Genomic DNA, 23,994 nt, shown 5'->3' on the forward strand with positions numbered 1-23,994 from the left:
CTTTTGGCTTGCTCGAATTTCATCTAGGTGATAGTAAATTTTGAAAGCATGAGCTGAGCCTGATCTGTGAATTTAGGAACTCCGCTAGGTAGCTGCCCGAGTGTTAAGATCGATTGGGAATGTGAACTGAGCTAGGTAGGGCCGCTGGGAAGAGTCGCACAGGCCATGTGGATTATCATCATAATGCAATAATTACTGGCGTGCGCGATTCAGTTTGGGCGCTTGTGAAGCGGGTTATAACACATTTTCTTGATACTCGTATCCTTATTGCACATGAGTTTCATCGCGTGTTCCAACACATGGGTTGTACGAGTATCTTCAACTTGAGCGAGCTAGCTAAGCGTGAGTGGTCGTGAGTTTCAGTTAGCATATCTATAATATAAGTGCATGAAAGACATGGCAATTGGCATGGGCAGGCAAGCATGGCCAAGGCAAGAGAGAGAGAGAATGAAAAGAAGGGAGAAGACAAGAACAGTAAAAAAGTGTTTAAGTTAATTAGAGAGGCAAAGTCTGAAGAGTAACGATGGTCAATGTCGGGGGAAAATGGGATTGGGGCTGCTATTAATGGGAATACACTTTTGCACTGGCCAATTACAGAACTACCAAGTCTCACGCATATAATGCGTGAGACTCGAGCATTTTGGACTATTGTTCATCCCCTAAAATCTCTGTCTCACGCAACTATCACAGGGTCGGGGACACAGGCAGCCTATCCCCTAACCCAGGGCGGGCGGGAGCCCAGGATCTTACGTGTAAAGGCATACTCACCTAACAAGCGTGAAGTATGGTCAAAATGATTCTCCTAATAAATTAACAGAAATCAAGCACTTACCACGATTATATGGATGATGGTCGATGGTCTAACGAGTGGCAGTTTTTCTGACATCTGGGCACAGACTGGAACCTCAAAAAAAGAAAAGTCTTCTCCTATCCCCCCGTCTCGATCAGCCATTTTGTTACAATTCATAACAAAAATGGCCGTTCGAGACTGGGGTAGGAGAGAACTATTCGTTTTTTGAGGTTCCAGTCTGTGCCCAGATGTCAGAAAAACTGCCACTCGTTAGACCATCATCCATATAATCGTGGTAAGTGCTTGATTTCTGTTTTAACTATTTATTCTGATAATTATTTTGACCATACTTCACGCTTGTCAGGTGAGTATGCCAAATTGCACGTAAGATCCTGGGCTCCCGGTAGCGACGGGCGGGAGTTCCCTGGGTTACCTATCCCCATATACATTGTACACAATGTCTGTGATCTCACTCAGATTCACAGAAAATCTCACGTATAGCTGGTCTTTGAACTTGGCATCTCTGCAATTACGACCGTGCATACCTCGCTAACCAGTAACGTTAATTGTTCACAAATGTGTGTGGCAAGCAATTCAGTCTCGGTGACAAGACAAATCATGTCTTGATAAATTGAGACTGTCCTCGTAAACTTAAGGGGACGTTTTTTTTTCACTTCCCCCTGCGGGACAAAGACGGCCCGTTTGTATGCCGCCACATATGCGCATGATTTTGGTTGCCAACTTCAGTCCTAATCAAAATTACAGTGAAGCCAAGTGAAGCAATATCTGACTGAGAATTTGAACGACGTCGAGATGCATGGAATCCGAAATACAGCCGATCGCGATATTCGGAAAGGTAGTGGGCATACTGAATGTGATTGAGGGACTTGCTATGACATAATTGTGAGCAAGTTCTGAGGTGAGGTAAGCTGGTAATTGGCTGGTGCGAAACTGCATTAGTGCTTAATGGGGGTTACCAAAACTTAGAAAGGATAGTCTCTGCCCATATGGCATGTAGGTGGCATTTACCTTGGCTTGGGATGATATGAAGGGCAGAGACGGGTACATGAGCTTGCCAGGATTATGAACAAGGCAGAGGGATTCTTGTCAATGCCCCCTACCCTGTCAGAAAATAAAGAAAAGGAAACCAAATGCAAGGAAACAAAAGCAGAGGGTAAGGAAATTAAGCTGTGCTGAAATGAAGCCCTGCTTTTGCTCCCTGCGTAGGATATAATTCAAAACGATTTCAGTGGGAGGTAAAAAAAATTAACAAAAATTATATTGTTGCCTTGATGCAGTCCAACTTTCATTCGTATCACTTCATAGGTTTGAGAAGATGTCCAGCCATGATCACCACCCAACTCACTCCGGAGATAGAGGGCCTCGTCCCCATCAAGGGGGGCGTGGCAAGAACCAACGTCAAAAGAAGAGAGGTCACGAAAAAGGTCAAGGGAGAGCAAACGAGGGGCAGAGCGAGATTGACGCATTATTCAACAAAACTTTTACATTTCAGAAGACGGATGATGCCTCATGGACATTACCATCTGAGGATCAATTATTCTGCAGTGCTCCAGAATCAAATTCACAGACACAGGTAAATTTTGATCTCTCTTAGAAATGACATTAAAGTCCAATTGGCATCAGCTTTCATGGGTCGTGGATTACTAATTCACTGACCCCCTGACTTTGTGGAAAGCATTGGGAATGCCTGTAACAGAGATATCTTTTGGGAAAAGCTACTTTATGAAGGTAATTGATCAGTTATGGAATTAATTACATTTTTTTTTAGTAATTGTATTTGAAATTTATAGGGAAAGTATTTTTTTATTGGAATTGTACTCGACCTCAATTACTTTTAATTACATTCAATTACTAAACAATAAACTTGATTTATGATTTAATCCAATGACCCTTTTCATGTCAAGTTGTCAACTGTTTCAGCATTAAAGATAAATTCCAGTTTTGGTAACGATCTCAAAATGACTTTTTACAGAATCTAATATAATGACCACCCAAGTGTCTGTTTTTATGAATGAAAAAATATGTGCCAAAGGATTCTGGAAGAAATTGTGTAATTGCTGAGAAATAAGCAAAATAAGTGCGGATTCGGTCACTTCCGTCGGGTCTTTATTCCAGCAATAATAATACACTGTCCCACGTGTGCCTATCTGTGTTGGTGATCTTCAGTGTGATCATTTTTCAGCGTAGGTTTCAAGATTTCACAAAGTTCAGTTTATGTAACTGTACCAGATCTAAATCCTCGATATACTGACGATTAAGCCTGGTTTTACAGACTTTCTCATGAAATCAGTGTTTACTGCAACTACTGGAATTTCTCTTTAAAGAGTGTAAAAGGCATAGTCTGTGCTCTTTAACATAAACAAACCTTCATCTTGACAGTTTCTCTGTAACTTAGAATTATGTTGAAATAGGTGGTAATAGTGACAGAATGCAAAGGGATTTCATTTATGACTTTTATTGAAAGTAATTGAAATTGTGTTGATAATAGTAATTGGAAAAAATGTAATTTAATTGAAAAGTAATTGTAATAGAACATTTTTTCAATTGTGTAATTGTAATTGAAGAAAGTAATTGAGCCCAGCCCTGTCAGCAAGAATTTTTTTTGCCAAACCTGCTTAATCTCAGGCAACTGTCAGGGAAATTGAGGTAATGAGTTTACAATAAGGCAATTTTAAAATGGTATTACAGAATGTCTTCTGGGCCTTAATTCTCTTTCTATTATTGGTAATTTATATGTGATTGATGTCGAATTCCCCATGAAAAAAGACAATAATCCCCTTTATAAACATGAACAGTCCATCATTTAATTCTTTTAAAAGAAAGCTAAAAACCTTTGTAATCGAAACATGTACCTAATCGGTCTTTACAACTTATTTGGTGAAGGCTGGTGTGAAGGTTGTTTGAGTTCATACCTCGCAAGAATTCAATAAATGTGTGTTCGACCTTGGTTATGTGAACCTTATGCGACCTTAATATGAAATAATCCCAGTAATTTGTTTTCTAAATGACAGGATGGCTGGAATAGGTGCTTGAGTGACCTAGGGTCAAGGTTGAGGTCAATCCAGGGTCATCTTAGTGACAAGGACATTCTAGAATGGCACGATCATACTTCATCTACGCATCGCGGTGGTATGGTCATGGCTGAACTCAAGACGAGGTTTCATATTGAACTTGGTACACAGGCTTGGTGCAAGTTTCATGAGATACTCGCTACTAGGTAGGAAAACTGTTAAAGCCTTAGATGTTATATCTTTAGTTTTGGTAAATCTCCAAAAGTGCTTGTGACCATTCCAATTCATGACTGGATGATATGAATGTGTGTGCCCTAATACTGTTATGATGTGAGGAATGTATAATAAAAATGTACTTCATTAGATGAATCTAGAAATTTTACAGTGCCCAATCAAAGTAAAAATCTGAATATTTTCGTCTTTTTTGTTCAAACCTCTTCTCCAGTCCTTTCAAGCCTGAAATGGCCAGAATATTTTATGATATGTTAACTTTTATTCTATTGCTTTTTTCTATGAAATATCTAAATCAAATGACGAAATTGGTAAATCTCTGCTGGGCCATTGTGATGTGTTAATCAAGACAGACAAAATACATTTTTGTATCTTGTCTCCAAAATGCCTCATTCGGGTACCTAAATAATAAGAAACATCTTTTGCTTTATATGCTGTAGGCACCTAATTCCCGACTCAAACCTGAAATCTGGTACTCTTCATACCCTTCATATTTGTGAGGCCCCAGGAGCTTTCATCTCAAGCCTCAACCACTACATCAAAACTCACAAAGACAAAGGTATTACACAGTGGAAGTGGCTGGGAACAAGCCTAAACCCACACTATGAGATGAACACACCTGACAGTACCATAGTGGATGATAGACTCATCCTCCAGACTCCTGGTTGCTGGTATTTTGGGGAGGATGATACTGGTGATGTGATGAGTGCCGTTAACTTAGCTGGGCTGGAAAGACTGGTGCAGGACAAGATGAATGGAACTGTCCATCTCGTAAGTAACAAGACTTATTGTGAGCCACCACCTATAACACTAAGTCACCAGGGAAGGTTACCTGTAAATAGCCAGATAGTAATTTCTCTTCAAAAGTAATGAAAATTAGCTTATCTGAAACAGAAATTCTTATTTAATCCTAAACCTGGGTGCTGTTTCATAAAGCTGTTTGTAAGTTAAAAGCGACTTTAAGAACGACTAGTGACCCTTTCCTGCACGCTAAACCATGGCCGATAATACTATTTACCACAAAAAAAGGATCACCAGTCATTCTTAAAGTCGCTGTTAACTTACAAACAGCGTTATGAAACACCCACCAGAATTTTTTTTTTAGCTTTATATATTCAGAAAACATGCATGTTGGGATTTCTTTTAGAACTGGATTCAAAAACTTTTCGTAAAGTGTCCATTGGTCTCTACACTTACTGGTAAGTCTTTTGTGGAACACCCCCCCCCCCCCCCCCCCGTTTTCATCTCTCTTTGGCAGGTGACAGCGGATGGCAGTGTGAACTGCCATGATGATCCAGAGTCATCAAGAACGAGGAGTAATCCCTATCCAAGTCCTTACTGATCTAAAATTATCAGCTCCACATGGTCAATTTATAGATTTGTACAAATGCCTACTCTTGCTTGGAATTGTCCATTGAGTTAATCAATTAGACATACAGAATACATGTTTGTATCTTGCCTCCAAAATGCCTGTTTCGTTTAATTAATTAATCAGTTCCAAACTTGTTCTAATCTCTCCTTTCATGGCAGCCTATAAACTTTCTGTTCCCATCGTGAAATCCTTGATCTGCCTGTACTTGTAAAGGGCAGCAGTTCTAAAAAATCAGTTGTAATAAACGTAGAGATTTATTCTTTTTTGTATTGTCTTACAAAATATAGATATATATATATATATATATATATATATATATATACATACATACATTTTTTTATCATGGGATAGCCTATTCACATATTTATTAAACAAATTATATATATATCAATTTTATTATTTGCTCAGAATTTAAAAAGTCTTTGTATTTGGATTTTTTTTTCATCATACAATACCGCATTATTATACAGTAAATACAAGTGAAAATAACTGTTTTCTCTGTTTGTATTATGGGTTATGATAATCTTTGTTAAAAAATGTCTATCATAATGTATAATATCTCATTTGTTATATTGCTGTATACATGTACTTCACTTTATTTTGTATATTGTATTACCTAAAGTTTGTAATATTGCATAATAAATGTGATATTATCTGAATAAAGGCTAGAAAGCATTAAAAAAAAATCTAATATCTCCTTGATAGGTGACAGCGGATGGAAGCGTGAACTGCCAAGATGACCCGGAGCATCAAGAACAACGAGTATTCCCTCTCATCTACTGCCAAGTCCTTACAGCGCTACACATCTTAGCTCCACAAGGGACCTTACTCATCAAGATGTTCACCATGTATAACGCCAATACAGCTTGTCTTATGTACCTGCTCAACTGTGCTTTCAAGCAGGTACCATATTTTTTATTTTGTTTTGTTTTGATCTGATTGTATTGATTTTTCCAATCTCACCATATTCATAAAGTCAATATATATTTCAGTTGAAGTATAATCAAGCTATTAACATAACACACTTGTCAGATAGTGATTATGTAGTTATGAAGTAAAATACAAAGATTTTTTAAAAATTGATTATTATCAAACTATTTGAAAGAAAATAACAACAGTTGTCCAACGATAATTGTGTCGGTTTGCATTAAAAGTACAAGATACATGTGCAGTTATTACATTATATTACTTCAGTAATGATATATTTCCATTAAGACTTCAAAATTCTTCACCGTTTGATTTCTTAAGCACTTTGATATCATGTTCTCCAAAGATTCATTTCTTGGTCCCTTTCTTTATCAGGTGACAGTTTTAAAGCCAGTATGTAGTAAAGCGGGAAACTCTGAGGTGTACATCCTGTGTAGATCATATATAGGCAGAGAAAACTTACAGCCGCAACTACCAATTCTGCTACAACACTTCGGTAAGGATACATATAGAGATTGTATCGAAAATAGGGTAATCCCAAGTAATACCAGTAGCTGCTGAGGTTCAGAAAATTATTGAATCGCACCTTTCAATTATTGAATATTGTAGGACACAATATGAAAGTGCAACGATTTAGCTTTTAAGAACACCATGTACCTTCACCTGAAAAAATGTGTGATTTCACTTTTGTTTGTTTTATTCCACATTTTCACACAACAGTGGCAAGAAATTTGCTTGTGCGACAATTGTTCCTCCAATAATTTCTCTGAAGATTTATTGTGAAGTTTATAATAATGAATGGGGTGAGGATTAGGATTAAAGTTTTACTTTTGTTTCAAGTTTAGTTTTTTAATGTGTGGATTCTTGGTAGTAGCAATTATTGCATGAGCAAATGTATTGGAACCTAAATAACAATCGGTGCATGCAAAATCTACAGTCAGGTTGCGATGAGGGATTATCTGACCATCTGGCCAAGAACAACGAGGGCCAAGCCTAAGCTGGAATCCTATATAAAGTGATCCAGACTACTCGTAACAGTGAACAAGGAGTCAAGGGGAATAGCGGACTCTGATCATCTGGGCTTATTCAGTAAGCCTTGAATACCCTCCTAGCCAAAGGAGAGTTCCTTGGAAAAGAAGGGAAAACATTGCTCTCTGTCTCAATTACTTGCAGGCCCTAATGTTGGAGAGACTCCAATCTTCAGTCCTACCAATCTTCCCAGCTCCTTCGTAACTCAGCTCGAGAAATGCAGCGAGAAGTTCACCAACCATCAGATGGCAGCCATTGAAGAGAATCTGAAGCTGTATACCAACAAGGATCCATCGCCACGGCAACACATCGACGGGGTGAGGAAGCACTGTGTGGAGGTTTTCATCAAGAGATGTCGTTTACGGGTTGCTAGGAAACCGCAGAAACTCATGCCAAATTATGGAACAAAGGTAAGATCATCAAATTTTGAAATCATCATTGCTTCATAATGCCTTTCTCTCACATGCTTATTCAATGCTTCTTGAATGTTTATTTTTGGTGACAATTTGGCCATTGTAACTTCCATGGATACTTTGATTTTTATTGGCGACATAGCACTTTACCATTGTAGTTACTATAATGACAAAATTTTAATGCAAGGACACCTGAGGACTGTTTCATGAAGCTGTTGGTAAGTTAAGAGTGACTTCAAGACTGCCTGACTGGTGATCCGTTCTTGTGGTAAATGATGTTCAATATCAAGTGTTAATTGGTGATTATGTAGCGCGTAAGAAACGATCACCAGTCGTTCTTAAAGTTGCTCTTAACTTACGTACAGCTTTATGAAACACCCACCTGGGGCCCATTTAGTAATGAGTTAACTATGGTAACATTGTCATTATGGTAACAACCAAAGTCATAGGGCTCAGAAGCCAATCACAATCAAGGTATTCCAGGGCAGTTGCAATAATGGAAAAGTTACCTTAGTCATAACTCTCCATGAAATGGGCCTCTGTTTGTTTAATTCATAAGGGTGACTTGAGTTAAGTCATATCGTACCTACTGAGGATCTTCTTGTTCACTCTCTCTCTCTTTTTCTCTGGTCAGACTTGTTCAATGTTTTCCAGGAACATGCGGCATCGCCTCCATGGTAGCTTGGAAGAAAGAGAAGAGCTAGGACATCGTTCATGGAAGGAGCAGCTGATTGCAATCCTCAGGAGTCTGCAGGAACAAGGATCTAAGGCTGATCTAGGTGAAGATGGACAGAGTAGTTTCTCTCTTGTCAGAAAAATCTTGGTCCAAGACTTTCCAAGAGAAGACAGTGACCAAGACCTTGAGACCTTGAAGCTTGAAGAAGTAGTATCCCTGAAAGCATATTAGGCACTGTCCTGGAAAGGGTTGTGTTTCCGGTTCTGCTGGTGCGCCAGTGGAGCGTTTCATGTTTCATGAAAGGACTTGTCAGACTTTTATCTGACAAGTCCCATTTATAGTAACAAATCAACAGATCTGACAACTTGTCAGACAAAAATGTAAAAAATTTTGATGAAACGCTTCCTTGGTGATGAGGACCCTGAGACTGTCCCATATGAGACTGAAACTGAAACAGACATCCCCAAGACAGAGACGTATCATAGAATTTTTAAAGTTAAATTTGTAATGTACTTTTGATCTAGCTTTACAGAGGCATAAGTATAGACTGCATGTAGTTAAGAATCTACCTAGTTTTACTTTTAAAACAGGAATGGTTCACATACCATTTCATGTTTACAATTATCAAAACAATAGCCATTTTATTAAGGAATTCATTTTTCTTCATCCTATCGAGCTTGTTTTATAAAACGTTGCATTGTTATTGTTTGTTTTCTGTTAGGGGAGTCACGACCTAAGAGAAAGCGCAGTTCGTTCTCTGTTTCTGACCAAGAATCAAGGGAGGTTGAACAATGTGGCACCCATCAGACAAGCCAGATGGGTCCAAGACTGCAAGGAGCCAGAGATGGTCATTCTTATTCTGGAAGAGAATTAGGATCAGGACATACTGTAGACACCATCGGTCAAGAAATGAAAGAAGATGACCAACAGAGCTCTGCCGCTCGGTGTCACAATGATGGTGGCCACTCTGAAGTCAGCAGAACTGCAATAGACCATATGGATGTGTGTGAAAATGATCGAAGGGTGACAGAATTGGACCAAACTCCATCCGCACAAACGATTAATTTGACAGGGATTGACGGCAGCCATTCTGGAGTCAGCAGAACTGCAGTAGATCATATGGATGTGTGTGAAAATGAACAAGGGGTGACGATATTGGTCCAAACTCCATCTACGCAATCAAGGGTTAATTTGGGAGGGATTGTTGGTCATGTTGCAGCAATGGAGGTCGGAACTGAGGGAACATCCAGCAATAATTCTTCTGTTGAACACTCTCACTTTGATCAATCCCATAGTGCTTCAGTCAGTCAACTCAATGTCTTTCAAACAGAGCATGATAGACCCTTGAAGAGTGAACAAAGTGTAGACCTAAACCCTCTCGTCTCTACAAGACACCCTGCAGCTGGAGACTGTTACCATGATAACTCGCTAAAATTATCAGAACCCAATGGATGTGTCATCAGGAGAGGACAGTGTGATGGTACCAATGATAAAAACTTTGGTGTTTCGACAGATCAGGGTGATGGCTGCCATCATGCCGACTCACCAGAACTGAAACAATCGGATGGAGATTGTGAGGATGGAGGCAAGAAAGAGATTCGGCAGAATGGAGCGCTGGGAGGTCAAAGGTCAACTATGACTGAGTCTCATAATGGCACTGAATATGAATTGTTCACAGTACAAATTCCATGGGTGAGTATCCGTTATCTCCATCTCAAATATATTCCTGAAAGGTTCACTTGCAGTGTAATGATGAACAATGTTACAACAGGTTATTGTATGATGTTGTTTGAAGGTTTGCATGGTGGCATGTACAATTGCTGATGTGGTTTACGGTACACCATGTGGAGTGTTATAGAAACAGTGGATAGAAGAGAAGAAGTGGATAGGCGAGAAAGTCTTCTCCTGAAGACGGACAGTCAACCTGTCTGAAACGTCGAGTCTCTCTACTACTCATCATCTCTACTCGCCGACTCAAGCCAGCATCTCCTCAGCTCTACTACTCAAGCTGTTCTCACTCAACATTCCTTCTGGTTTACAGTCCTGTTCAGGACTATTTTCAAGAAAGAATACTCTATTCTCAAATCTCCACTTTCTCGCCTATCCACTTCTCTTCTATCCACTGTTTCTATAACACTCCACATGGTGTACCGTAAACCACATCAGCAAAGGTTATTGTATATCTTTAAAGACATGCTATCTGCAAATTTAGCCTAAAGTCCTTTTCCAGGAGAGGTATTATTATAACATAGATTGTTTTGCCTTGTCACAGTTTTACAGATAGGGATATATCTCAAAATGAGCAAAATTGATTTATTTTTTTTGGATTTGCCAACTGCTATTTTGTTCATTGCTCTTATTATGTCGCCAATTTTGAGAGCATAATGATTTCCTTCTGTTAATAACATTCAGGAAAGGAATCTAATACTGCACTAGAATTTTTTTTTCCCCATAAATTCTTCTCTTTCTATTTATAACCCATATATTATTGCCAGCATATTCAAGATAAGGAGAAACTGTAGAAATGTTCCTAAAGGAGACACTTGACCAGTATGTGGAACAAATCTTGTATATTTGACCCAAAAATGTTTTACTCCAACACTGCCACTTCAATATAATTTTCGTACTGTTTCCGTAATAGTTAAATGAAACTTGTACATGTATGTAACATTTCCTTCAGATTGCATCAGGAAAATATGATCTAGACAGTCAAGGGTTGTGGAAAATAGTTACAGGTCACCCATTGAGGGCGGTGTTCATGTCACCATTCTGTCAGATGCAATTGCTGAATAATTGGAGGAGTGTCAGAACCAAAGCCAAGGTTTGTTGATTTTTTAATTTCTGCTTAAAGATCTCTCATCAATCAAGTTGCATTAGATGTGTTTTGGTCAAATTGTAGGCAATTAATTTTAAACATTTATTCATCAAGCATAATTGTAAATACAGGCATACCCCTCCCCCCTCTACATTGTAGCTTTATGTTTTTTTTTTGTTGCACCAAACCTATATATCATGTTATGGGGTCGGCTAATTCCAAGGCTTGTTCTTTTTTTGCTATCCCTTACATGTTAGTCCAATGTGTACTTTATTGTGGTGTGTGTGTTTTTTTTTTTTTTTGGGGGGGGGGTGTTCATGAATTTGCCTCATTGTATACATACATGTATGCTTGTATTTTATTGATTTTTATGAGCAAATATTGGAAACTGAAACCATCAGGACTTAAACCCAGCCTATTACCCTGCTGTCATTGACAGATTCTTCAACATTCTACTACTACACCTGAGGTCAAAGGTCATCATCAGTGTGACCTTTCACCCCAGGTATTAGAGGTCATTGAAAGTTTCATCTCCAAGAGAGCTATTCAGAGTTCGGATCAAGAGGCTTGGTTCTGCTCAGGAATGGAGGGAGAGGAGATGGAGTTACTTTGCAGGCTTGCTGCCACCCACAATGCTGTCATTGTAAATACTTCTCTGTTTTATTAAAGTAAACAAATTTTGTGGTGCCAAGATATTGTACTTTTTGAAATGCAATTCCACCTTTATTCAGAACAAGTTTCTTAAGCACCTTTTTTTAAGCCATTGAAGTATTCCCAATGTTACCAAACAATTGAATTATAAATGTACAGTACCATGCATGATTCAACCTGCCATATGCCAAATTTCCACTCAAGTTGTAGCAATTTTTCTGATCGCAATAGGCAAAACATGTTAGGGTTGAGTCACTATAATATTTTCTTACTGGTGACCAGAGGTGATTTTTCAGCAGGGATCTTCTTCAGACCTGTAAAATGAAGAATAATGCATACATTGTAGGAAATTCAGTGTCCCCTAGACTGTAAGTAACAATCATTTTAAGGGCTATATTTCCCTATCTAGACATATTATGTATGTCAAAACTCTCACTTGACATTACATTTCAATCCATCAATCAACCAAGTATGTTGCACTATGGAAATTGAGGTTAGAGTATCGAGCGGGATTTCTCAATTATCTTGCATGAATTTATTGGCATGAGACTATAATCCAGTTATGGTGGTGTAGCCATTTTTAATTCTATCTGTTTCCAACTCTTATTTTATACTTTTTTGTAAATCAAATATCTTTGGAAATTCATGTGGACCTGGTGAATTAGACAAAGTTTAACTTGTACTTCTACCTTTATTCATCAATGTTTCTTTAATACTGGTTATATGTTCTCAGGGTAGCCATAGTGACAATGAACCTAAACAGTGGAAACTAGAAGATCTCCAGCACTTGCTTGAAAGGTGAGAAGTCTATTTCATACATACATACAGTCCGACCTTTCTAATCTGACATGTTGGGACCAGCACCAATCCAGATAAGGAATTCATCCGGATCTGGGAGACCCAATGTTAAATACATGCAGCTGCTGCCTCAGCTCCCCAATGGCGGTAGCTCCACGTTATCTATTGTAGTGGGTGCCCATACAGACAATATTCACTGCAGTGTCAGTGCAAATTATAGGCAGTATTTTTACCGAAATGAAATCGATCGATGGCCAGAACTGGGGGATTTTATAATGTACCTGCTAAAATGGTTGAGATATACATCGAGCATACCTCGAAAGAAAGAGAATGACTTGATGAAACAAAGTTTTACGATTAGATCATCGCGGCGGATATCTCAGCTTCGCAATGTCAGCCATTGTTATACTGACTGTAGGCTCAAACATGATAGATGGCGCTGTCTGTATTCAGGCCTAGTTTTAGCTAGCAAGACATGTTTTTTGGGGGGAAACAAAAAGAGAATGTAATGAAATGTTTGCGCTTTGCCCAGATTTACTGGAAAATCATCCTGCCTGAATTCTTTCAGTGATTTGGGAGAGATATTTTCATGTAAAATAATGTTGTATGTAGACTACAATATTGGAAAATATATATAATCTAAGTGACTTTGCGTATAGGATTGAGTTTAGATTGAAATTTCATTTCCTCATGTACTAGATTGAATTGAAAAAAAAATCTTGGCAAGTATGTGTCCGGATGATAGAGAGATCCGGATAAGGGGAGGCCGGATAAGAGAGGTCGGACTGTACATTGTTTCTGCTCCCACACTTTGCATTCTCAATTTATTCCAGACAAGCGGAAAAGAGTAGAAAGATCTTTAATTCAAGCTTTTCCCCATTATGCATTGCCAAAATGTACATAGGGGCATCCTCTGTATATTCTCAATAAGATGTGAGACCCCTTTCTTTGACCTTCCCATCATGCTTTGCTTAAAATACATGGGGATTACGCTCCTTGTCATATTCTCATTTAATATCAGGGGAGCGTTTCATGATCGGACTTGCCGGATGTTTTATCAGTTACCATAGGAATCGTGCTTCTCAACCAATAAAAATCGAGGAAAGTCGGCAGATCCTACTACTTGTCAGGAAAAACTTTGATGAAAATGCTTCAGGACAGAAGATGCAAGACCTCTTTCTTGACATATTCCCATCATGCATTTGTATTACATGTTTTATATGTTATCTTTATCTATACTCTTATATGTGTGTATATATCTACATTGTTTTATGTTTTTTTATGAAAGTATTGAATAAATGAATTAAAAAAATGAAAATGCCTATTTTCATTCGGTCTTTATATTTTTACTTTTTATATTAGGGAGGCTAACAGAAGATTCAAGTCCTTTTTCTTCAAGCTTCTCCCATCATACATTGCCAACAAGACAGAACCTACATCAGCTGAAACCGAAATCAAGAAGCATTTTCTCTCTGCTTGTCTACTTGCCATGAAGGTAAGATAATTTTGTATCACTGTGGTGATGTCGGCCATTTTGTAGGGGGTAGAAAATTAATAATGGTGTTTGTATGATATTATTTATGCTGGAAATTTGTGTATCCAATGTATCTTTTGCCAACTTAAAGGTTTGGTCCAGACTGGAGATATTTATATACCAATAAATAACGTAAAATTCACAAAGCAAAATGATGAAAATTGGATCAAAATTGGATAACAAATAACAAAGTTATTGAATTATAAAAATTTGCATTATTCCGGTGAAACTGTTCTAGGCATGTCTTTATAAATATTCATTAGGTGGGCTGATGATGTCATATCCCCACTTGTTCTTTTGTATTTTATGAGATGAAATTAGGTTTATTCAAAAAATTTCTACCAAGAACTAAAACAATTGGATTGACAACTGATGAATTTTCATACTTTTCCTAAAACACGTTTCGACCAATTGTAGAATTAATTTGATTTTCCCTTTTGTGAAAACTTGATGTCCTTGGTTTTATGAAAACTTGGCATACAAGTATGCCCAATATTAGAATGTTTGTTGGTCCATATTTTTTTTATTTGTTTATTCATTTATTTATTTATTTGTTTATTTATTTATTCATTCATTCATTCATTCATTTATTCGTTGTTCATTTATTTATGTATTCATTTATTTATTCATTCATTCATTCATTCTTGTATTTATTTATTTATTTTTCATGTCTTTATTTATATATCAGAGATGCCAACCCTCCCGATTTCATCGGGAGGCTCCCGAAAATTCATCCCAACTCCCGCCCTTACGATTACCATCCTTATCCTCCCGAAATTACGATTTTTTTGCATTGATCAAATTGGATTGGAAGGACATGTATCGTCTGCTAACTTTAGCATGTAGTAACTCCATTACGTTCGCTGCTACTAAATTCTGTGTGAAAAGTAGACAAATAAGGAGCAGCGAAAAGCTGGTGCATGTGATATGCCCAACGGGAATCCACTGTGCACCAGGCCGGTAGGCCCGGCTAGCTTCGCGAGGCGTGTGCGCTCGCGGCCACTGGATTTGTCGAGTCGTGCGGTGGAATATCGGTGTTTGATTCCGGCGTATTGATGGGTTGATATTGACACGAAATGGCGGAAAATCAACAAAAGAAGACCAAGAAATGGTCTCAGAAGTATAAGACTGAATACAGTCTCCAGTACCTGTGTGTTCGGAAGTCGGAAAGAGGAATTTACCATGCATTTTGCGCAATTTGCAGCGTGGACATATCACTTTGGCAGGGAGGTCGTGATGATAATTCGGAAGCATTTTCGTTCAGGAGCAAACGGAATGGCCTACGGACATTGCGATGACAAGATCTTCGAGCTCCACTAGTACCCTGTTGTCTTTATTTTACCAAGCAAGGGACCAGCGCTGAGCTTTTCTTTACTGGATTTATAGTGGAACATAACCTGCCTATAGCCGATAGTGATAATTCATCCTTATTATTATTGTTGAACAGGTACTTCTTTTGTCCCCTCATTTTTTATTTACAATGTGAAAATGCATATTTGATATTTTTAATGTTAAAAAAGTGGGAACAATGTTTATTTCAAAACATGTGAAATGCCCCAAAATAAGGGTCAGATTGCACCAGAGAGCATCTAGAAACCCAGAGCTTCCAGGGCCCTAAGGCGGGCCCTGGACCCCGGCCGCAAGGGTCGAGCGCTCCGCGCTCGAGATGTGCGCTATGCGCACATAATTTGGTGGCGGTTGCAAATCCTCCCTAATTCTGATTTCCAAAAGTTGCCATCTCTGATATATATATTTCATTCATTCATTCATACTCTGAGCTTTGACCTTTACCTTTGCATCTACCAGCATTTCTTTTTCTACCATTGTCTTATGCAGGAATTACAAACAGGTGGATCCCTCCACATATGGGTTCCAGGCCTCCTCACAAGGTTCTCCGTCTGCATGATCTATGGGTTATCACAGACCTTTGATTGTTTGACCCTAGTTAGGGGTCAAAGGTCAACTGAGTTCAAACCACCTCAAGTTCTTGTCAGCTGTATAGGGTTTCATCACAGTCCTCAGATTGAAAAGGTTTGTTTTATTTAATTTGAAATATCACAACAGTTGTGCTCAAAAGTTAGTGAACCTCACTGCAAAATGCACATGCACATGCACATATACTAGGTGATTTCAAGTACGGTGTTCGGTGTTGGTGTTGAGAGTGTGAAAAGGCTGCTGAACCGAGCCCCAACACCGAGCTGAGTTCAGAGGAGCAATACCAACACCAACACCAGATTTCAACACCGTACTTGTACATGTACATAGAGTTAGATATTCATGAAGTTTTCTAGAATTGTACCGGCTCCCTAAAATAGATACACTCCAAACAAAACCCATCAAAAGACAGAATTGTTTGTTTTGTTTTTTTAATTATATTTGAAGGCAATGTAGCCAGGCTACATGTAAATAGAATAAAAACCAATTGATGGATGAATAAATGTGTATTAATTCATAGTCTGTACCACTTCATTACAGAATTTTCAGAGGGTGTATGAGAGAATGAAGGAACTGCATGAAGAAGGCAGACATGATGTCTTGCAATTCATTCCAGTGCTCAGCCTGTTCAGTAAGTCCTGTTATACATGAATAGTATTTTGCTTTTATCTTTATAGCAATGATGGTAGTTTATTCATGTTGCACTTCTTGCGCATGATTTGTACATCATCGATATGATTTTCAAGGGTTAGATCATCCTGGCATCGATTTGGTTCAAATAAAAGCAGAAAAATTAAAGGATAATGTTTGAAGGTTTGATGAAAATCAAAGAATATCAAATTCAATTGTAAAAATGTTTATTTTGTGATGTGTCATGCGAGCAGCTATCCCATATGATGTCATGCAATACAAACCAATTTAAACCGGACATGGTGGCTCAGTGGTAGAGTGTCCGCCTCATGAATGGGAGGTCGTGGGTTCAATCCTCGGCCGAGTCAAACCAAAGACTTATAAAAATGGGACCTTCTTGCCTTCTTGCTAGGTGCTCAGCATTTAGATTGGAGAAGGGTAATGATAACATATTATGTTATGCAGGGCCCGCTGGTAGAGCAGTTTCCTAACTGAAGTGGCTACCGTGGATAAATAAAACATTATTATTATTATTATGAATTTAGAGAAACATAGGTCATGGGTGGCATGTGTCTTGTTTTTCATTGTTAGCAGACCCTGGGGGTCAAAGCTTAGTAAAATGTATTTTTAAAAATACCGTCACACGCACCACGAACCGTCCTCTCTGCGCAGATACAGTGCACTATCGCGCCTCGCGATTTCACCACGAACCGTCCTCTCTGTTACGATGCCCACTGTGGCGTAAATAATTCACTTCAAGAAAATGTAAAGATACGGGATGAAACTTTGAAACCTGAACTATCAAACAGAGATACCGGTAAATAATTTGCTCTCCTTGTAGGTGCACTTATTGCTGGTTGTAAAAAAACTTTTTTTTTTAAATGCGTTCTCTGCAAAACTAACTTTCGCATCGAAGTGCGCAGAGAGGACGGTTTGTGGTGCGTGCGACGATATATTTTGCGCAAGAATATCTAATGCATTTGAATACACGAAGAGTAATCTTTGAAGGTTCCTATTCAGTACAATCTTTGTTGGCTGCTCAAAATTCTAAAGTCTGTTTAAAACTCTCTGAAATGATAAATGTATTCAGCATATTTTTCCTGTTTAGTAAAAACGCTCACCCTCATTCAACTAATTTGTACATTTCTATTTTTCATTTCTAGATCCAGACTTTGACAAGGCCATGACAAGATTCAATGAAAGCGTGTTACGTGACGACCTGCTACATATTGTGGAAGCCGAGCTTGCCTTGCTTGATGATCAAGTGTGAAGATGTGAAGATATGTCTTCCAGGATGGTATAATTTCCATCCATTATCTGTTAGTAGTTTTTAATTCCTATGTTGGTAAACTAAAGATTAATTTTGAAATTGTAAACTTTGATGGTTACCTCATAGGCACACACACAAGTTTAAAATATTTGAGTTTGGTTGAAGATTAAAACCAAAAGATTTCTCATGGTTTACACTCTGTCCATGAGTGAGAATGGTGGGGGGCACTCACAGTCCTTAGTGTAAACGCGATACTGAACAAACTCAAAAGTTAATTTCCTTGTACTCCTGGGGTTCAACCACATTGTATCACTTCTGGTTCTGTGATTAAGTATCTGGTGGGACTCTCGCTCGAGAGTATGAAAATTGATACGGTTTAATATTAATCGGTATGAGAGATACCTGCCTTCACAGATTTATTACAGGGGACCATCTGCTTTTTATAATCAGGTGGGCCAATTTTAACCAGAATGAGAAGAAAGAATATTATGTATGGACCATGGGCGCCAGGGCAGAGGACTATCCTTTGCTCATGGGTGGGGGGAGGGAGACACCTACTTTTGCATCCCCCCCCAAAAAAAATGATTATCCTCTGCGTTGGCACCCATGTTATGGGTATGTCATAAATAACAAAAGGTATATGTACATGTATTGCATTACATGTATAGTATTCTAGTGTGTAATGAAAGAAATATTCCTAGATTAGATACTTTTTGAAAATGTAGAGTTAGAGGTGTTTTGGCTCAGTAAATAAGTCCTTGGACTTTGAACCACAAGGTCTGGGGTTCAAGTCCTAGCCAGCACTCGCATCCTTTTGCAAGGTATTGTAATGCATTTGTCACTCTCCACTCCGGTGTAGTAAATGGGTACCCGGTAGGAAGGAATTCCTTGAATGCTCTAGCTTCCGACCAGGATAGCCGTGCTAAAGCCTGGGTAAAAGTATGCGCTGCTTAGGAGCATTGTATCAAGCACTGTCACTACAATTGTCATAATAATTCACAGTACCCTCTAACAGAGTAACAAGATTTGCATGCTGTTTCTTGAATATTCCCTAAAATATCAATGATAGCTCTTTGCTGGTCACTTTCAAAGTCTTTTCCCTGTATAGAGTCGTAACATTGGTTGTTTTAAAGTACGAAGAGTTTCCAGATGTGCCATGCCGTCACATTCAAGTACCTCTAATCTGCCTTCTTCATGTTGAGAAAGTATCCCTCTCCCTGCTCCAGTAAAAATTAAAATTGCAGATGTGATGGGTGATGGACTGGATCATTTCAATTAGCAAATCTGGATCTCCTCTACAGTGTTGTGAAGCCCACCAGAGGCGATCGTTTTATTGCCTGAGTCCACAAACAGAGCTCGCTGCATCCCTTCTGTTTTTTGTTATCAGCCGTTTTCCTATCGATTTAGTCATATGCCAGACATCAAACTGGTGGATGATATAGGGATAAAAGCTCACTAAGCATCTTTCGGATTCCTGTGTGACAGTCGGTTGCCACTGTTGCTACATTGATGCCAACTTGTAGCATTTTTTTCAGTGTCTGCTGACGTCCGATCTTTTCCATTGCAACAGAGCTTGTTGCCTCAGTGTCCTGGACAACGGACATGTCCAGGATCTTGTGCGTCTTAATGTCTATGAATGTGTATGTGCAATACTTTGCATTATACCCTGGAGAGTCGCACCTCCCATCGGAGAGGTCGCTGTAATGGCTTGCTCATGTAATCTCAGCAACTTTTATGCCTCTGTCTTCCATGTCTTTCCTCTTCTACTTCTATGTTCCTATCAGTGTCAATGTTCCCCTCTTTATTCTCTGGTATGCCATAAATGAGCAAGTTCTGCTTCCTGTGATGAAGTTCAAGTAGGATAATTTTCTCTTTCAAAGCTGTGTCTTTTTACGATCAATCCCATCTCTTATTTGAGGAAAAGTGTTCTTTTCAAACACCTTAATTTTATCAGTATTGAAACTCACAGCAGTCTCCAAAGCCTGGATTGCCCTTCAGAGCTTATTTGAGTTATTTTGTTTCCACTTTGTGATTGTGGTCAAGGACAACAAGTTGAGCACAGCCAAGCATTGCTGTGTACCTAAAGTGAAGACGCTTCAGAGCTTATTTGAGTTATTTTGTTTCCATATTGTGCTTATGATCAAAGACAGTAGGCTAGGCCTTGCCATGCATCGATGGGTACTTAAAGTGTAACCGCTTTGGAGTATATTTCAGTTATTTTGGTTCCATGTTGTGATTATGGTCAAGGACACCCAGCTGAGCACTGCCAAGCATTTGTGGTAAGCAGTCAGCCCGCTACGGCACGAACACTGCTTGTATTTATCGTACACATATTCAGCCCGTATGGCTCCTTGCATACGTAATTAGCTCACGGTATACGGGGTGCGCTTGAAAACACAAATATATTTTCAATCATGAAAAATGTACTTTGTCGTCATTTTGAATGAACAATATGTCATTTTGAAGAAAAATGTCGGCTCTTTCACAAAATCAAATCAACATTACCGTATTTGTACTGCCAGATGGTTATATTTTACGTCAAACACTTGCTTACTTTCCTTCCATTTTTATCGAGTTTAAATTGAAAACAGAGACATAAAAACCAGCTAAAAACTATAGGAACCTCACTATTCAGAATGATTTTCGAAAAAGTAGGTATTAATCTTCATTTTGTGTGAATATCAGGTCGTTTTGTTGATTGAACGGGTCAGGTCCACGGTTTAAAAAAATGGTTTCAAATTCTGAACAAATAAGACACGAAGATTTTTGAATGAATTCCGAACACCTGCCGAACGCTGCTGACGTAGCGATGACGTAATGGTGAATGGACGAGTAGTACCAAGTATTAACGTGCGAAGGCTTCTTGGCATGGCGCTATTACAACATTAGCAGTCCATTTCATATAATCTGATCTTTTCCGATTGAATATTATAATTGATTGTAGACAACACATCGTTTGCAGTTCCCAAAAATGTTCGTATAGCCTAGATATTACAATTTGACGAACAGTGTGCGCCCACCCATAGAAATCTGTGCGGGGCTCTGCTCAGCCGACTCGGTCCCACTCATGCACTACTAGGTACTACGAGCGAAGCGGGTTGGGGAGTGGGGGCTCTCTGGGTTTGCCCTAGCTGTGACTGTGTGAGGCCTACTGAGTAGTACTACTCATTCATGCTTTGCTCTTGGATAAATGCATACATCGGACAGTCATTAACGAAACGAAAATCTGCAAATTTTGATTGGAGAAAAAAATAATACACCGCTCACTGCTACCCACAGACTCCTTGAGAAAAAAAATGACGGCACTATGATTTGTTATGAAAATGGCTAAGGCAACTTTGATGAGAAGTGACAGATTTTATTTTCACTATCCCCCCCCCCAGAATCAACATGCAATACCAAAATTCTTCACTTTGCAATGCCAAAAGCAATTTGGGTTCAATTTTATTTACAATGTATATAGGGGGAGGGAACAAAAAAATATTTTTCAAAATAAGAGATTTCACATCATTCCACAACTTGACCAGGGAAGACAATTTTGTGCCCGTTTTATTTCTCATGTCACATGATCACTTGTTGGTTTAATTTCTTTGGACAAATACATTGGGAACCAGGGGGGGACGAAAAAGTGTCGCCTAATTGTGGATTTCAAAGCATAACTACATGTACATCTCCTACAACCCCCCCCCACACACACAAACACTCTCTCGCAAACAGTGATGTCTTTTACAAAGCAACAAGCCTCTCGGTCTCTTCTCATTTCTCACCAATAAATCACAAATGTATAGCTCATGATTATACACACAAAGGAAATACTTTTTCTTTCAAAACTTTCATGTAACATTTATTCTTTACTCTTCAAAAAAGAGGGTTCTGGCAAGGTAAAAAAATACAAGAAAAAGGTTAAGTCAAATGATATTTGTTTAAACAAATAAACCTCTTCTATCTAAAAATATGGCAAATACTGCTAATAAAGGCACTTTACATACAAGTTTGTATCGTAACTGAGGATACAACCTGTACATCAAATACATTGAAGATATCATAATATGACAAAGTTGCGTTTTCCTTTGAAGTGGTTTTCAATGACTACTATACCTACATATATTAAGAGTAGCACTGAATAGTAATTGTCAGTTGCAAGGCAGGAATAACTGATCATCTTTGAATATCACACACTTTAAAAACTAATTAAAAAACACCTTGGCGAGGTAAAATATACAAGGCACAAAATAGAACCATTTCATAAGTTTCCAACAAGATATGATAGCATTACCCTGTGATGCTGGTTAATTCTGCACGATTCTGGGTAATGAAACCCAGGTAGATCAAATAAGTATATCAACTAAATGCACTTACCCCAATGCATGAACAAGGGTATATCAAATGAGTCAAAGACATAAATAACAATGAAACACAGTAAAATATCAAACGTGCTGAAAAAAAATTGAGCTCTCAAGGTGGTTAAATGCACATACTCTGATATTTAACATGCACACATCTTGGAATGTCTTTGTCAGCCTTATTACTTCCTTACAATTGACATACAATGCATGACACATTTGAATACAAACCTTCGAATATAAGGTCATAGCTTAATACATGTATCACAAGTAAATTTTTGCTATAATACATCTTCTGGTAAAACTGCTAAATATGTAACAACTTTAAACTGCCACGTTTACATGACAATTTAAGACAACTATGTGATACAGCTTGACTACTACACAGATACATACTGAGCTTTAAAAATCATGTATGAACAAATAAATGTAAAAAAAAAAAAAACTGCATAATTATTGCACAAATGTACACTGTGCATACTATCCGATAGTTGGGTTCAACATACACCCTACAAATAAAATAATAATAAAAAGGGTGTAATACAAATCATCAAATCAGATACCTGTTGCATACCTGTTGAATAAGCACATTTGCACATTTGATGGATATATACTGGCAAGTGAATACCTTTACTTGTTAACCTGTAGGAATAAATACTGAAAGACTACATGCTGCAAAAGGAAACAAGCCATAACAGCAAAGTCTTATCACACACTTGTTTGGAGAAAAAAATAAATATGAAATATATTAACGGATATATATTTTCAAATACAGATATAAAAACATATGGCCAAAAAAGGATATCAGCGTAGTAACATGGCAGTTGTATCACCAGTAAGAAAAAACCTCCAACAGAAATTTCTTCTGGATTCCTGAGCACTGTTAAGGGTACATGTATGCATGAACAATACATGTTCATTTCTTTGGCAAAAAATCATAAACCCTTCTTTTTAAGTATACACATCAGTTATATATGGCAAGATATACAGATAATTATATATATACAGACAGGTACAATGAGCATGTAAGTAAATGAGCTCATTCATACAGGACATTGGAAAATGCATAAAACTGTTCAAAGTATAAATCCAATGTTAACCTCTTTACAAAACAATTGTAAAAAAAAAGTTAATTAGTATACATCAGAAAAATTCAGTTTCAGAGCTATCTGATTCTGTTAAGACGTTCATGACTTTATCATTGTTTTGATCAGTACTAAATATAGTACACATGTCATCGGAAATATAATCATCAATGTCATCATCTTCCCTGTCATCAATATCCATATCATCCTCTCTATCATCAACATCATCATCTTCATCATCCTCCTCATCATCACTGGCATTATAGCCTGTGTTTTTGTCATCAGCTCTATCTGCAGGGGTGGCAGGTGCCCGGGGGGCCACTTACATTGACAAGTGGATACCATGCGCGACCAAAAAAACATGTAAAAAGGATGTCTTTTTCACGATAGGGCACGTTACGTACGTAACGTGATAAGGGTGTCAAAACACAAAAATAATGAAAAAAGGGTATCTATTTCGCTA

At 38.2% G+C, this 23,994-nt stretch overlaps 1 protein-coding gene across 3 annotated transcripts; it reads left to right on the forward strand.

Annotated features, from left to right (window-relative positions):
• Positions 1-23: 23 nt before the first annotated feature.
• Positions 24-20,635, forward strand: LOC121421008. Of its 3 annotated transcripts, none has more exons than XM_041615589.1 (16): positions 24-135; positions 2,117-2,384; positions 3,823-4,028; positions 4,494-4,824; positions 6,131-6,328; positions 6,728-6,848; positions 7,526-7,791; positions 8,429-8,588; positions 9,192-10,162; positions 11,151-11,291; positions 11,725-11,928; positions 12,670-12,734; positions 14,097-14,229; positions 16,105-16,299; positions 16,744-16,834; positions 17,997-20,635. In XM_041615589.1, exons 2-16 carry the CDS (start codon positions 2,127-2,129, stop codon positions 18,101-18,103), a joined length of 3,447 nt encoding a protein of 1,148 aa, XP_041471523.1. In that variant the 5' UTR covers positions 24-135; positions 2,117-2,126; the 3' UTR covers positions 18,104-20,635. The 3 variants fall into 3 exon arrangements, with proteins under 3 accessions (XP_041471523.1, XP_041471522.1, XP_041471524.1); XM_041615588.1 differs by lacking the exon at positions 24-135 and adding an exon at positions 255-342; XM_041615590.1 differs by lacking the exon at positions 24-135 and adding an exon at positions 255-342 and having other exon boundaries at positions 8,429-8,573.
• Positions 20,636-23,994: the final 3,359 nt, after the last annotated feature.

The sequence above is a fragment of the Lytechinus variegatus genome, chromosome 9 (assembly GCF_018143015.1).
Source record: "Lytechinus variegatus isolate NC3 chromosome 9, Lvar_3.0, whole genome shotgun sequence".
Lineage (NCBI taxonomy): Eukaryota > Metazoa > Echinodermata > Echinoidea > Temnopleuroida > Toxopneustidae > Lytechinus > Lytechinus variegatus.